Source organism: Rhinatrema bivittatum, chromosome 3 (genome assembly GCF_901001135.1).
Source record: "Rhinatrema bivittatum chromosome 3, aRhiBiv1.1, whole genome shotgun sequence".
Classification (NCBI taxonomy): domain Eukaryota; kingdom Metazoa; phylum Chordata; class Amphibia; order Gymnophiona; family Rhinatrematidae; genus Rhinatrema; species Rhinatrema bivittatum.
This window is the reverse complement of record NC_042617.1, coordinates 291936495-291951533: the sequence shown is the minus strand read 5'-3', so window position 1 is coordinate 291951533 and position 15039 is coordinate 291936495. Positions and strand designations below refer to the sequence as shown.

The 15039-nt window shown below is 45.0% G+C and overlaps 1 protein-coding gene across 5 annotated transcripts in view; it reads left to right on the top strand.

The window, feature by feature from the left end:
- SMAGP (small cell adhesion glycoprotein) overlaps window positions 1-11236 on the top strand; it is a 55794-nt gene extending 44558 nt beyond the window's left edge. For all 5 annotated transcript variants that reach the window (XM_029594961.1, XM_029594957.1, XM_029594960.1 and 2 more), the window contains one exon: window positions 10488-11236. In XM_029594961.1, coding sequence (XP_029450821.1) covers window positions 10488-10660 — 173 coding nt within the window. In that variant the 3' untranslated portion in view covers window positions 10661-11236. The remainder of the gene's footprint in view (window positions 1-10487) is intronic.
- The last annotated feature ends 3803 nt before the right edge of the window (window positions 11237-15039 follow it).

The following is a 15039-nucleotide window of genomic DNA, read 5'->3' as shown; positions in this document are numbered from 1 at the left end:
GTGAGCAGGGGCAGTCGAAGGCAGGCTCAGGTCAGGGCAGGTGGCGTTCAAGGACATCCAGTAACAAGAAGTGGTCAGTAGCAGGCGGCCATCAAGGAGAATCCAGAAGGCAGGCCGAGGTCAATACCAGGAATCCGACCAAGGGAAGACAGGTCGGATAGGCAGGACAAGGAGGCAAAGAGCATCATGGGAGGGCAGATGAGATGAAGAACTGACTACAAGATCTGAGGATGAACTGAAGATGAAAGAAGGACCATTGAAACTGAAGACAAACCGAAGATCAGGACCTGAAGACCAAATGAAGACCAGAGACTGAAGACATGAAGGAAACCAGGAACTTGAGAACACTGAGGCAGTTCACTCTAGACAGGCTGTAGGGAGACCTGTTGCCAAGGCACTGGAGGAGCATTTGCAGAGGCCTTTTATAGGCTTCGAGATTGATGTAATCAAAGGGTGCCTCCAGGCCTTTCCCACTGCTGGCTTTTTAAAACTGGAGAGTTTGGGCAAGTATGCACCCTAGGGAGGAGCAAGGCAAGCATCCTACTGCAGGACTCAGTGGCTGCTTCCTGCTTCATTGGAGAGACAGCACGGCAGCACTGGTGGAGAGAAACGGAAGCCCAACCCAAGGGGTAAGTGCAGCGGTTCCCCGCAGACCACCAAATGCAACATTTGCTGAGGAGGATGTTGGGGAGATTCCTGTTCTGGAGACTATTTTCAAGGGTAATGATTCAGATGAACTGACCCAAATCCTGGTGAAACTGGAAGATGATGTAGGCCAGATTGACAAACTGAAGAGAAGCAAAGCATCTGGTCTGGATGGTATACATTCCAGGGTTCTGAAAGAACTAAAAAATGAAATTTCAGGTCTATTACAAGTAATTTGTAACCTATCATTAAAATCATCTGTTGTACCTGAAGACTGGAAGTTGGCTAATGTAACCCCAATATATAAAAAGAGCTCCAGAAGTAATCTGGGAAACCTAAGACCAGGGAGCCTGACTTCAGTGCTGGGAAAAATTGTGAAAACTATTGTAAAAAAAAAAATAAAATCACAGAACATATAGATAGACATGATTTAATAGGATACAGCCAACATGGATTTACACAAGGGAAGTCTTGCCTCACTAATCTGCTACATTTTTTGAAGGGGTGAATAAGCATGTGGATAAAGATGTGGTGTATTTGATTTTTAGAAGACATTTGACAAAGTCCCTCATGAGAGGCTTCTTAAAAAGGTCATGGGATAGGAAGAGATGTCCTTTTGTTGATTGCCAACTGGTCAAAGGAAAGGAAACAGAGTAAGATTAACTGATCTGTTTTCACAGTGAAAAAATGTAAACAGTGGAGTGCCTCGGAACTGTTCTTGGATCTGGTGATTTTTAATATATTTATAAATATCTGGAAAGAGGTACTACGAGTGAAGTGATCAAATTTTCAGATGACATTTTCAGAGTAGTTAAATCACAAGTGGATTGTGATAAATTGCAGGAGGATCTTGCGAGACTGGAAGATTGGGCGTCCATATGGCAAATGAAATATAATCTCTATCTCTGACACCCTGAGGCACTCTCTACTCTCTACTCACCAACCTCCACCTCGCATTCAACACCAACAAAACTGAACTTCTATTTATTTCTCCCCCCTCTCCCCCTTCACCCCCGGTCTAATGACCCCAATCTCAACATCGCCACAGCCCAACCCTTCGTAAGGAACCTTGGAGTTCTCCTTGATCAACAACTCAGCATGAAGAAATACGTCAGCTCCATACTTAAAGAAGGTTTCTTCAAACTCAATGTCATAAAAAAAATTAAACCACTACTATACACCCAAGACTTCCGCACAGTGATCCAAGCCACTATCTCCTCTAAATTGGACTACTGTAACTCACTCTTCCTAGGGCTCCCCTACTCCACAATAAAACCCCTACAAATGTTACAAAATGCGACTGCTAGAATCATCTCAAATACCCGTAAATCTGAACACATCACCCCTATCCTTAAAGACTTACACTGGCTCCCTTATCCCCTCCCAAATTCACTACAAAACCCTGACCATTCTACATAAATCCATTCATGCTCACAATTCCAACTGGCTAGACATTCCTTTTAAGACTCAGCACTCTACCCGGCCCACCAGAACTGCCAACAAAGGCACTCTACTAGTACCCTCTCTTAAAACAGCCCACCTCTCCTCCACACGCGACTGTGCCCTCTCAATTGCTGGCCCTTCACTCTGGAACTCCCTCCCTCCAAACTTACGCCTTGAACCATGCACCATCAAATTTAAAAAGAAGTTAAAAACATGGTTATTTAAACAAGCCTATCCAGATTAGCCCTCCCCCTCCCTCCTACGATGCTATACTATCTCCCATATAGACTATCCTATATTCCTTATATTAAGGAGCTCTATGTTCGCCTGTTGTTAAGCTTTTATGTTCACCTGTTGTTAAGTTACATTTCTACGCTGTTCTTTCTCCCTGTTAATATATACTTTCAAACATGCTGTTCAAATGTGAACTGGTATGATGTCCCTACTAATACCGATATATAAAAGTCTCTAAATAAATAAATAAATAAATAATGTGGACAAGTGCAAAGTGATGCATATAGGTAAAAATAACCCTTGCTGTAGTACACGATGTTAGGTACCACTTTAGGAATTAACCACCCAGGAAAAAGATCTGGGTGTCATAGTTGATATTACATTGAAATCGTGGGCTCAGTGTGGTGTGGCGGTCAGGATATAATTCCTCTATATTGCTCTATGGTTAGACTGCACCTTGTGTGATTCTGGTCGCCGCATCTCAAAAAAGATATAGTTGCGTAGGAGAAAGTACAGAAAAGAGCGACCAAAATGATAAAGGGCATGGAACAGCTCCCCTATGAGGAAAGGGTAAAGGGGTTAGGGCTGTTCAGCTTCGAGAAGACAACTGAGGGGGGATCTGTTAGAGGTCTATAAAATCATGAAATGTGGGTAAATGTGAAACGGTTATTTACTCTTTCAGACATGAAGTTAGCAAGTAGCACATTTAAAACATATCAGAGAAAATTCTTTTTCACTCAACACGCAATTAAGCTCTGGATTCATTGCCAGAGGATGTGGTTAAGGTAGCTAGTGTAGATGGGTTTAAAAAAGGTTTGGATAAGTTCCTGGAGGAGAAGTCCATAAACCAGTGGTGTAGCCAGTACTGAAATTTTGGGTGGGCCCAATGTTAACTTGGCTGGGCAGTAGACGTATAGATCTAGGCCCTACTAGTTGTACTCTTATCAATAAATAATGCTTTAGCATACACTCTGCAACGGATTTCTGAGTAGTTTGCAACAGCCATCATGCATGCATGACATTTTAAATTATTTAAATTCTGTTACTTCAAGCACTTACCAACATTAAAAAAGCCTTATTAATCTGTATTCATTTATTTTATATTTATTGCAGTATACACAATATTATGTAAAAAGTAAACAAAGAACACAAAACAAACATCAGATCCAATAACATAATAAAACAAATATCAAAATATTTTTATGAATCCTCTTTACAGTACATAAAACTGCAATCAAAAAGGAATAATCATAATCATCACCATAAAGATTTGCAAAAGGTGTGTAGAACAGAACTAGTTTGACTCAGGACGAGTTTCGCCCCCACATTGGGGCTGCCTCAGGGGCTAAAATACAAATAACAAACAGGACATACAAAAAACTGAAATCATAATACATATATAACGGTAACATATAAAATATAGTTCAATTAATCAAGAGGAAATTTGAGAAAAATTTTTAAAGCAGCAAAGATAAAAATGAAATGAATAAAAGTACATGATTTTACCTGTATCACAAGCAGATTGTGATAAATTGCAGGAAGACCTTGTGAGACTGGAAAATTGGGCATCAAAATGGCAGATGAAATTTAATGTGGATAAGTGCAAGGTGATGCATATAGGGAAAAATAACCCATGCTATAGTTACACAATGTTAGGTTCCATATTAGGTGCTACAACCCAAGAAAGAGATCTAGGTGTTATAGTGGATAACACATTGAAATTGTCGGTTCAGTGTGCGTGTGCTGCAGCAGTCAAAAAAGCAAACAGAATGTTGGGAATTATTAGGAAGGGAATAGTGAATAAAACAGAAAATGTCATAATGCCTCTGTATCACTCCATGGTGAGACCGCATCTTGAATACTGTGTACAATTCTGGTCACCGCATCTCAAAAAAGATATAATTGTGATGGAGAAGGTTCAGAGAAGGACTACCAAAATGATAAGGGGAATGGAACAGCTCCCCTATGAGGAAAGACTAAAGAGGTTAGGACTTTTCAGCTTAGAGAAGAGACGGCTGAGGGGGGATATGATAGAGGTGTTTAAAATCATGAGAGGTCTAGAACGGGTAGATGTGAATCAGTTATTTACTCTTTCGGATAATAGAAAGACTAGGGGGCACTCCATGAAGTTAGCATGTGGCACATTTAAAACTAATTGGAGAAAGTTCTTTTTTATTCAACACACAATTAAACTCTGGAATTTGTTGCCAGAGGATGTAGTTAGTGCAGTTAGTATAGCTGTGTTTAAAAAAAGATTGGATAAGTTCTTAGAGGAGAAGTCCATTACCTGCTATTAATTAAGTTGACTTAGAAAATAGCCACTGCTATTACTAGCAATGGTAAGATGGAATAGACTTAGTTTTTGGGTACTTGACAGGTTCTTATGGCCTGGATTGGCCACTGTTAGAAACAGGATGCTGGGCTTGATGGACCCTTGGTCTGACCCAGTATGGCATGTTCTTATGTATATGAGTACAATCTCATATCAATTGCTTCCTGATATTCTGTAAAAGTGTAAGAAATAGTGAGTGTATGTTTTATACAAAATTAAAAGCACTGGGTCTGAGAAGACATAGGATCAAAGAGGTATGTTACTTTAAAAAAAAAAAAGACATCAAAAGTAGAGTCTGCATGGAGTCTAGTGTTAATTTTCTAACTAACCAATAAGCTAAAATTCAAGCAGCAATGAGTATATTTAAAAGCTAGGTATATTCCTGTACTACACTAAACTTTGCATCAAACCAGCTATGCAAACAGCTGAAAAAACATTTTCTTAAAACTTACTGGTAAGTATGTGTTTAATAAAAAATTAAAAATAAGATATTAGGACTAAGAAGGCAATAGGTTAAAACAGGTATATAAATCTATAGGGGAAATCTGTTAGAATAAAAAGGACATTAAAAGTAAAGGCTGCATGGAGTCTAGCATCTATGTAATAGCTAAAATCAAAGCAGAAGTGAGAATATTTAAAAACCAGGTTATCCAGCGATACACACAGCTGAAAAAACATTTATTCTTAAGACTGCGGGCAAACAGAACAAACCAAACTGCTACAAATCCCTACAGAGAAATTACATGTTAGCCAAAATACTGCATCTCTGTCACACATGCACAACACAGATAGACCCTTATCTAATACAGAATAAGGGACTACAAATTAGAAACAAACATATAGAAAGCCTGAGAAATCAGACTCTGTGAACAGTGGAATAATGAAGAAAAAGCAAAATACAAATATATAAGAAATGCACATTCCCAAAGATGGCATAGTCCAGTTGCTGAAAGACAAAAAAAATAATATTTTTATACTTTTGTCGTCTGATCTTATTTTTTTAATCGGTTGGTCCCAGTTTTTTTTCCTACTTGTTTCTTTTCCTTATTCCTTTTTCAGGGTCTTATTTATTCTGTTTCTTTTCTTTCCTCCTGCCTTCTTTCCTTCCTCTCTCTCACATGTTCTCTCTCTCTCACACACACCCACCACACACACACACACACACATGCTTTCTCTCACAGAGGATGTCAATCTTCCATGCTCTCTCTCATATACACAGAGGCTCCCACTCCCACAAACACACACAGGCTCTCATTCTCACATGCTTTTACACACATGCTCCCATTCCCACAAACACAGCACACAGACTTTCACTCTCATATGCTGTCTCTCATGCACAGGCTCCCATTCTCCCCTACAGACACACACTAGCTCTCACTCTTACATGCTCTCTCACAAACACATAGGCTCTCACATACTCTCCCACACATGCAGGCTCCCACTTCCATACATACGTGCACATACAGGCTCTCACTCTCACCCGCTTACAAACACAGGCTCTCATATGCTGTCTCCCATTCCCCTTCACACACAGACTCTCACTTTTACATGCTGTCTTACACACAGCTTCATATTTACATACACACACAGGCTCCTGCTCCCACTTCCATATATACGGGCACTCTCACATAAACTAGCAGGCTCCTACTCTAATATGTTCTCTCACATGCAGGCTCCTACTCCCATATATGTAAGTTCCCACCCCCACATGCGCTCTCTTGCCCACACACCCCCTTCTAAGTAGGCTTCCATTCACACCAGCGACACGGACTGCAAGGAAAGACTCTGAACAAGACAAGGGCCATTCTTCCACCTAATTAGCCCCCTCCCCCACAGGTTGGACCTGTAGGAGTAATGAAGAGGCATCAGACAGCTTTCATGGCAGGCAGGAAGAGAGAAGGCAAAGAGCGTTTGTCCTCAGAGCCTCTTCCTTTTATTGTACATTCATACAAAGGCAGATGATGTGTCATTACATGATTGGCTACTTTCCCATAGCAACAGAAGAGTCATAACACCATTGGCTTTGGCTCAGGGGGTGTGCACGGATCATATCATTGGCTGCTGAAGTCTATACCTCCTGACTTTGTCCTGCCTCTGACTAGGGAAAACCCAGCCCTACTTTCAGGCTATCAGGATTAATTATAAGCCAGAGAAATACATGAAGTCAGGTATCCTTTCCTAGGCAGAGAGTTAAGCACAAGTGATGCTTTTATTCAGGCAAATGTCAGGGAGAAGGGAAGTTAATGTTTAAACCCTGAAATGGCTTGCTGTCAAGCGCATATTTCCCACATGGACCCTTAGGTTCTTGGGGCCAGTAGGTCTCTGTGGCAGTAGTACATCATAGTGGTGAGTTCACACAGGCAAGGCTTGGACAAGGCAGGTTGGAGAGAAGGCTGGTCAAGCTGGACAAGGCAAGCAGGCTTATCAGACAGGACAAGGAAATCAGGCTTGGCAGATAAGGCAAGGCTTGGTACTGGACAAGACCAGGCAAGGACAGGACTTTGGTACAGGCAAGACTGAATACTTGGAATAGACAAGACAAAGCCAACAAGGTAGACGAGGGCAGAAGTCAGACAAGGGAACAAGGAACATGTAAGCCGAAAGGCAACAAGGCAGTAGACTGAGTAGGTCCAAAGGCCTCAAGGCAAGATACAATGTAGATTAGGCCAGAGGGCCTCAAGGTAAGTCAGAAGGCCTGTTGGCCGCAAGGCAAGAACAAGGGTCAGGGCACAGACCCAGAAGTGACACCATGAGAAGACACAGCTAGAATGGCAGGCCAAGTTTACATATGGCTGGGAGTTGGGCATGGCAAGGGCAGTGAGGAGGAGCTCGGCAAGACTAGAGATGAGGCACACTGAAGGCCTTTGCTGGTGGGGAGATTCATGAAGATAGGATTTCGCCTGCTACACAGCCTTATCCTAACACATACACATGCACCCACCACCAGGTAGGCTCCCAGTCACACACATCCCCACTCCCAAGCATGGTACTATTCTCACACACCCAGGCGGGCTACCATTCACACACACACACACATGCATAGTAGGCAGGCTATTGTCACCAAGCAGGCTATCACTCGCACCCCCCCCCCCCCCCCGGAAGGCTATCATTCACTCACACTTCCACACACCCCCCCCCCCCCCCCCCCGACAGGCTACCATTCATACACACACCCCCACTTCCAGGCAGGCTACCATTCATCCACACACATGACAACACACACACAACACAGGCAGGCTCCCCATCAGGAACAAAAGGGGGAGCCTGTTCTGCTGCTGCTCCTCATGTGCCTGCCCGTGATATTCAAAACTTGTGGGGCTAGCACGTCCTCTATGCTGATCTTGCGATGCATGAGATCAGTAGTGAGCATTTACTGGCCGCACATGTTTTGAATACCACAGGGCCAGCACAGGTGGAGGAGCAGGAGAACGGGTGCCTTCCAATGAGGGTTTTTTTTCCCCTTCATCCGCCAGATTCCTGGTCCTACTCCTCAGCTGCTAGTGAGATGGGGTGCACTGGTGGTCTCGCAGGCCTCTTCCTCCTTTCAGCTGCCTCTTCCTCGGACGTGCACACCCGACTTGTCCTCTGCAGCCCTGTGATAGGGCCTCTTTTCTTGGGCCGCAGGGCAAGAGCACTGCTTGTTGCCAGCATTAGTAGCTTGGGATCTATCTAATGTTTGGGTACTTGCCAGAAATGTGTGACTTGGATTGGCCGCTGGTGGAGACGGGATGCTGGGCTTGATGGACCCTTGGTCTGACCCAGTATGGCATGTTCTTATGTTATAGACTTGAGGCTATAATTACTGCAAAAGGTACCTCAACAAAGGACTGAGTAAAGGGTCTGAATATTTATGTAGTTGTGATATTTCAATTTTGTTTTTTTAATTGCACAGATTTCTACAAACCTATGTGCCATGATGGCGTATTGTGTTTGGATTGAGGGAAAAATTGCATATTATCCATTTTAGAATAAGGCTGTAACATAACAAAATGTGGAAAAACTGAAGGGGTCTGTATGCATCCAGATCCCAATTCAGTTTTGAAAATGTTATCTTATTTTGTCTGCTTTTATTGTTATCCATGATGTACAGTTGTGGCCTGTTGTGGTACAAGTTCATCTGATCATGTTTACTTTCTTTGAATAAAATTGGATGAATGGTTCAAAGGTTACAGCTGGGAGAGATGGGGACAACAGACACACACAGCGATGCTGACCCCAGCCTCTGTTACTCGGGCCAGCCAGCACCTGCAATGTTGCAGCACAGATACAGGCCGATACAGTACAGTGCGCTCCAGCGGAGCGCACTGTTAACCCGCGTTTGGACGTGTGTTTTCGACACTCTAGCTTTACCCCTTATTCAGTAAGGGGTAATAGCACATCGAAAACACGCGTCCAACCCCCCCGAAACTAATAGCGCCCGCAACATGCAAATGCATGTTGATGGCCCTATTAGTTATTGCCGCGCGATTCACTAAGTAAAATGTGTAGCAAAGCCGCACATTTTACTTTCAGAAATTAGCGCCTACCCAAAGGTAGGCGCTAATTTCTGCCAGCACTGGGAAAGTGCACAGAAAAGCAGTAAAAATTGCTTTTCTGTACACCCTCTGACTTAATATCATGGCGATATTAAGTTGGAGGTCCTAAAAGTAAAAAAATAATTAAAAAAAAAAAATGTTTTTAATGGGGCCATGGCTCGAAAACCAGATGCTCAGTTTTGCCGGCGTCCAGTTTCCGAACCTGTGGCTGTCAGGCTCGAGAACCGACGCCGGCAAAATTAAGCATCGGCTGTCAAACTCAATGACAGCCGCCTCTTTTTACCACGGGCCCTCCTTTAAATACTGAAGTGTGCGCACAGGAGAGGGACCTGTGCGTGCGCCGGGAGAGCAGGTGCTCTCCCGTGACTTTTACTGAATCGGCCTGATAATTTGGAGCCAGAGAAAGCTGGGCAATTACCTGGGGCCCCCTTGGCAAAGCTTGAGTGGCAATGAGGCATATTTTCAGGGCACTTAGCAATGACTGAGCCCACTTCTTAGTTTCTGCCCTGGGTCTGAGTGTGTCTAATACTGACCTTGCCTATGGCCAGACACTGCGTACATGCATACTGAGTTCTAATAATAATACTTATCATTTTTACAGTGCTACCGTAAGGACACAGTGCTGTACAGTGGTGATAAGCCCATTGCCCAAGGAGCCCAGAACCTTAACTGGGTACATGGGGCAATGGGAGAGAAAGTGACTTCCCCAACGTCACAAGGCGTGTCAGTGGGAGCAGCGTGATTTGAATCTTGTCTTCACTGGTTCTGGTACCGTTACTCTAACCGCTAAGTCACGCTTCCTCCCTGGAAGGAGATGCAGTCTGTAGCACCTGCCTGAGTCACAGTAATGGTTAGATGAAGCCGCAGGTAGTTGCAGAGTCAGGCTCATAAGCCCATAGACCCAGTAGAGGCTGCATTCCAAAGGAGCAGGAGAAGGAAACTGCCCCACTGAAAAAAAAAGTTGTGCAAATACAAATAATCCTCAGACTCAAAAGACCATTTTCTTGCACAAGGCTTGAGTTTCAATGTGTTTTATATGCCCTCCCAACTCACCTTGCGCAGCCATTGATTGAGCCTGGGCTAGAGATCATGCACCAGGACTACTTTCCCATACTGAATCTGGCCACTCGCTGTCACCATTGCACAATGACAAGGCAGGGGTCAGGAACACTGCCTTCACAGCAGCCCCTGCTCTGGCTGGGCCAGGGAGTAGCAGTTTTCTTTTTCTCAGGCAGCTTAGTAATCCTAAATATGCATTTTGACTTTAGATTTTTTTTTTCTTTTTTTTTTGTTCACAGGTGTAATTGCTGTGGTCTTTATCACGTTATTAACTGTCCTGGTCCTCATCATCGTTTACCTCTACAAGCACAAAGGCAGCTACGTCACTAATGAGCAGCCTGATGAAGCTAACAAGGCACTCCAGATGGAAAGCAACTCTGTGCCAGAGGACAAGCAGGAATATTATATGTGATTCCCAGGCAGCTGCCTAAAGGGGGAATCCAACTGGTATAGAGGCCCATTATGATGCCCAGACCCCCTTCCTCCCCATAATAAAACCCCTCATAGACTTGTTTGACTCTTTCCCATGAGGAAGATGAGCTAAATTTGTGGATGTTACATGTACAGTCTTTTTTTTTTTTAACATTGTTATAATAGATGTTTTCCCCATCTTCTGTTTAATGGGTAAAATGATTGTAAATATACTGTATACACTGACAATGCAGTGATCTGTTTTTCTGTATACTTGAAAAAGGAATAACTAATTTAAAAACAAATGTCTGTTAAAATAGATGTAGCTACCTCTTCTTTTGTGGCCTGGTGGTCTTTCAAAAGAGCTTGTGCGGAGGAGTTATTAGCTAATTACAGTGTGATATGCTGCAGCAAAGGAAATGAAAGCCCCCCTGGCCTGAGTGCCAGCTTGGAGATTAGAAGGCATAAACCTCAGGAATTCTAATTTATGGTTCTGCCACCTTGTATGGAGGGAAAAAGTATTGCAAAATACTGTTTTTTTTGGGGGGAGATGTGGAGGAAGGGGATTTTTTTTTGGTTTGTTTGTTTGTAAAAGCTGGCTCTAGAAAGTAAGGTATTGCAAATAATTTACGATCTCTGTGATTTCTGCTGTATGTTAGTGGGCACAGGTCCAAGTAATGAGGTAGGGAAACCATTATTGTTTGACATTAAAAGTGTACACCACTCAAGCCCATTTAATGGTACTGAAGAAGTCAGGATAGAAAGCAGGTTCTGAGGCTGCTTCTGTATTGAGGACACACAACCAGATCCAGATGGTTGCCTGCAATAAACATGTAAAAGAAAGGAGCAGTCCTTTACATACAAGGTTTTCCTCTATGGACAAGCAGGATGTCAGTCTACACACATGGGTGACATCATCCGATGGAGGCTGTCAAGGAACTTTGAGATCAAAGAATTAGAGCTTTCAGCATGCTCTATTGAGCATGTGCAGGTGTAGTTATTTCCCTGCCGCTTAGGCAGACTCCCTTGCTCTCTTTTTTTTTTTCTTTCCCCCACCGAGCCATGCGATTGTGGTATCCAGCTTTACTCTCTTTCACAAATACTGCTGTGCTTTTTTTCTGGAGCTGTATCTTTTTTTTCTAACAGACCTTTTTCATACTTAATGGTATTTTTTCCCCTTTTTTTCTCTTATTTTAGCTCTCTGCCAGCCGCATGGTGGGCCTTATGCTGCTCTCTTTTCTTAAGAAATAATGCTGCATATGCAGCTTATTTTCTGTGTCCTCTCCTTAAGCCGTGTAGGCCTCTAGGCCTGGGGACTCGCCTGAGTTCTTGCCCAGGCTGGAGCTCCATGTGATGTCTGTCTGGTTGGGTATTGACGGAAGTCCAGGCAGTGAAGGAATCATTGCGTGGAGAGGAGAGCTCACCCTCCCCACACTCCTCGGAACTATCTGCAGGGGCCTCGACTATCCTGGACAACATTGACTCCCCTCCTGCTTGTCAGCCAGCAATGCAGTCTCCTAGAGAGAGAAGGTAGAGCATGAGCCCAGGCCATCAGCATTGGTGCTGCATCATCAGTGCCATGCCCAATATAGGTTGCCTGGGCACATCTGTACCAGAGCAGCGATGCATTGGTGTCAGGGGATGTGTTGGATGCCAAGTGCCATGGTCTCCCTGGCTGCCAGCAAGTGCTGTGGATGGCAGGTGCCAGTGGGCACCGTGGAATGCAACAATGCCTTTAAGCATCTTGGATGCCCTCAATACTGTCGAGTGCCATGGCCCTCAATGCCATCAGGTACCAGGGGATGCCGTCAGCACCATGGCACCATCTGTCGTTCGATGTAATGGCTGCCCTTGACACGGTTGAGCATCTGGCCATGGGGCATCATGGACACAGTCTAGCACCACAGTTGCCCTCATTGCTGTCAAGAACCTTGGGGGCAGCTGGGCACTATGGGCCTCTAGCACCATGGCTGCCTTCAGTAAGATGGGGGCGCTGTCTAGGGCCAAGCAAGCCATTGAATGCCAGGGTCCTTGAACATCAGGAATGGGCATTCCAGGTACACCCTCGAGTGCTTCGATGTAGTTGAGTGCCATCAGCATTGGTGCCCCTATGTGCACCATTGGCATTTTGGTGCAGATAGGGGCACCATTGTTACCATTAAGCACCATAGGTGCCAGGGGGCACTACTGATGTAGCCCTGGGGGCCCATTGAGCACCATAGGTGCTGATGCTGTCGAACACCACCTGCAATGTGAGTACAATGCACACCATTCTGGCTGTGGGTGCCATTGATGTCCTTGAATGCCATTGAGCACTGGGGGCACCATCGAGGCCACCCTAGACGCTGTCGAGATGATCACCTTAGACACTATTGAAGCCGTCGAGCACCATGGGGCCATCAACACTTTTGGGCGGCATAGGCATTTTCAAGGTGTCCTCCATTCATGCGAGTGCTGGGGACGACATTAAGTGTGTCAATAGCGTAGAGCCTTCAATGCTTTAAGTGACCTTGGGCATTGTTGGTGCCACTAAACCTTCAATGCCTTTGGGTGATGTGGGCACCATTGGTCCTGCTGGACCATTGCTGGCTTTGGGCGAGATGGGGTCATAGACGACTTCAGGCAGAGAGGGCGCATTAGCTGTCTGCCATCAAGGCTTTCAAGTCCCTTGTGCCATTGGGCAGTGTGAATGCCATCAAGCATCTTTGGCATTGTTGTGTGCCACCAATGCCCTGGTTGCATGTCATTTAGTGCCATAGGCATTGTTTGTCACAGACGAGTGTCAACTGTGCTGTTGGTACCACGATGGGAATGTTTTCATGCTGCAGGGCGCCTCTGCTGAGCATCATGAGAGCTGTTGGGCACCCCAATGCCACGATTATGAAACCGCTTCAGGTGTCCTCAGGCATGGTATGCTCCCTGAGGGTGATGCTGGTTCGTGTTGCCCAGCAACAGACCGATGCAGTTGGGGCTCCAGTGGCACTGCACACACTGGAGTCACACTGCATACGGACTTCATATGGCATCATTGAGACAATGGCATGCTTGACCCTGGCGGGAGTTTTCTACTCCTCCCAGTGCCATGGTGCTGCCGGATGATATTCTCACTGTCTGCGCCATAGACCGGATTGTCGCCATCGTTGGCTAGTGGTCACAAAACCTTTGTTTCCATCATCACTCATGTGTCTTGCCAAGGGTGCTGTGTGGCACCAATGGGGAGGGGTTCCCTTACCCACACTTTTTGATGGCTCTTTTGCAGGGCGCAGTCACCAGCCCTAACCCGTGGGCAGTCCAGGCTGTGACATAGGGCTATACCCACAGTTGCTGCGATGAGCATATACACACCTCCATTGGCAGGACAGTGTACTGTTGCACTTGCAGAGTGGGAGTTCGGTGCAGATGCATTACTGTTTAATTACCCCCTAGTGTGCATTTCCCCTAGTGTGTGTGTATATTATGCTCACAGTCACCAGTGCACTGGCATGTCATGGCTAAGACTGTACTCCTCGCTCCACAATAAAGGTGGATATCACGGCAATAGTATCAGGAGCTTTACACTATGGGTAAAGAGTAGGCCTTTTAGGCACCTCCCATCTGAGCTTACCCTCTAATCCCCTTCACCAGAGCACAGTCCCTTGCAGGTTCCTTGCTCAGTCCTGATTCAGTACCCCTCCTTATGGGTTTTCTTAAGGGGCCTGGGAGGGGGAGGTTGGGGGCAAATTGGATTATTTTTCACTGGTGTCCCTATACTTAGACCGGAAAGGCCATCATGGTAACTAACTCGGCAGCCACCAGCAGTGGGCTTTTATCACCTTTTGAACCTCAGAGGCTTGCAAAGGTATTCCATTCTTGGAGCATAAGGAGGTTTTTCAGGATTAGGATGACACAATTCCTGCTGTGCTTTCCCATCCCTTCTGGGAGAATAGATATGGCTGTTGGTTTACCATCCCTTCTGGGAGAATAGATATGGCTGTTGGTTTACCAGAGGCAACCCTTTTGGGTTCTCTCTTGAATGCCTTACTTCCACCTCGAGAAAGGGGAGTTCCTGTTCCCCATTCTGTGGGGGGCAGGGGAAGGCATTCTATTCTTTCTGACAAGCAGCTGTTATCTGTTCCCTGCCAGATCCATGCACCTGCACGACAGAGTGCTCATGTCACCATTGTGCTACTCTATAGTGGGACTATTTCATGTGGAACTATTCCAGATTTGGACTCGCTGTAGTTTTTGGGGGTTCCCTTTGTTGGCTGCTCCCCAGCAACATATACATATTTCTCCTGTGAGGGACTACCTCTTCTGATACCTTCTGGGCACAAGGCACATACTTTGGTTTGGGGACCGTGCTTGCTTGCCTGCCTCTTTGTCTGGTGTATGGATCTTACT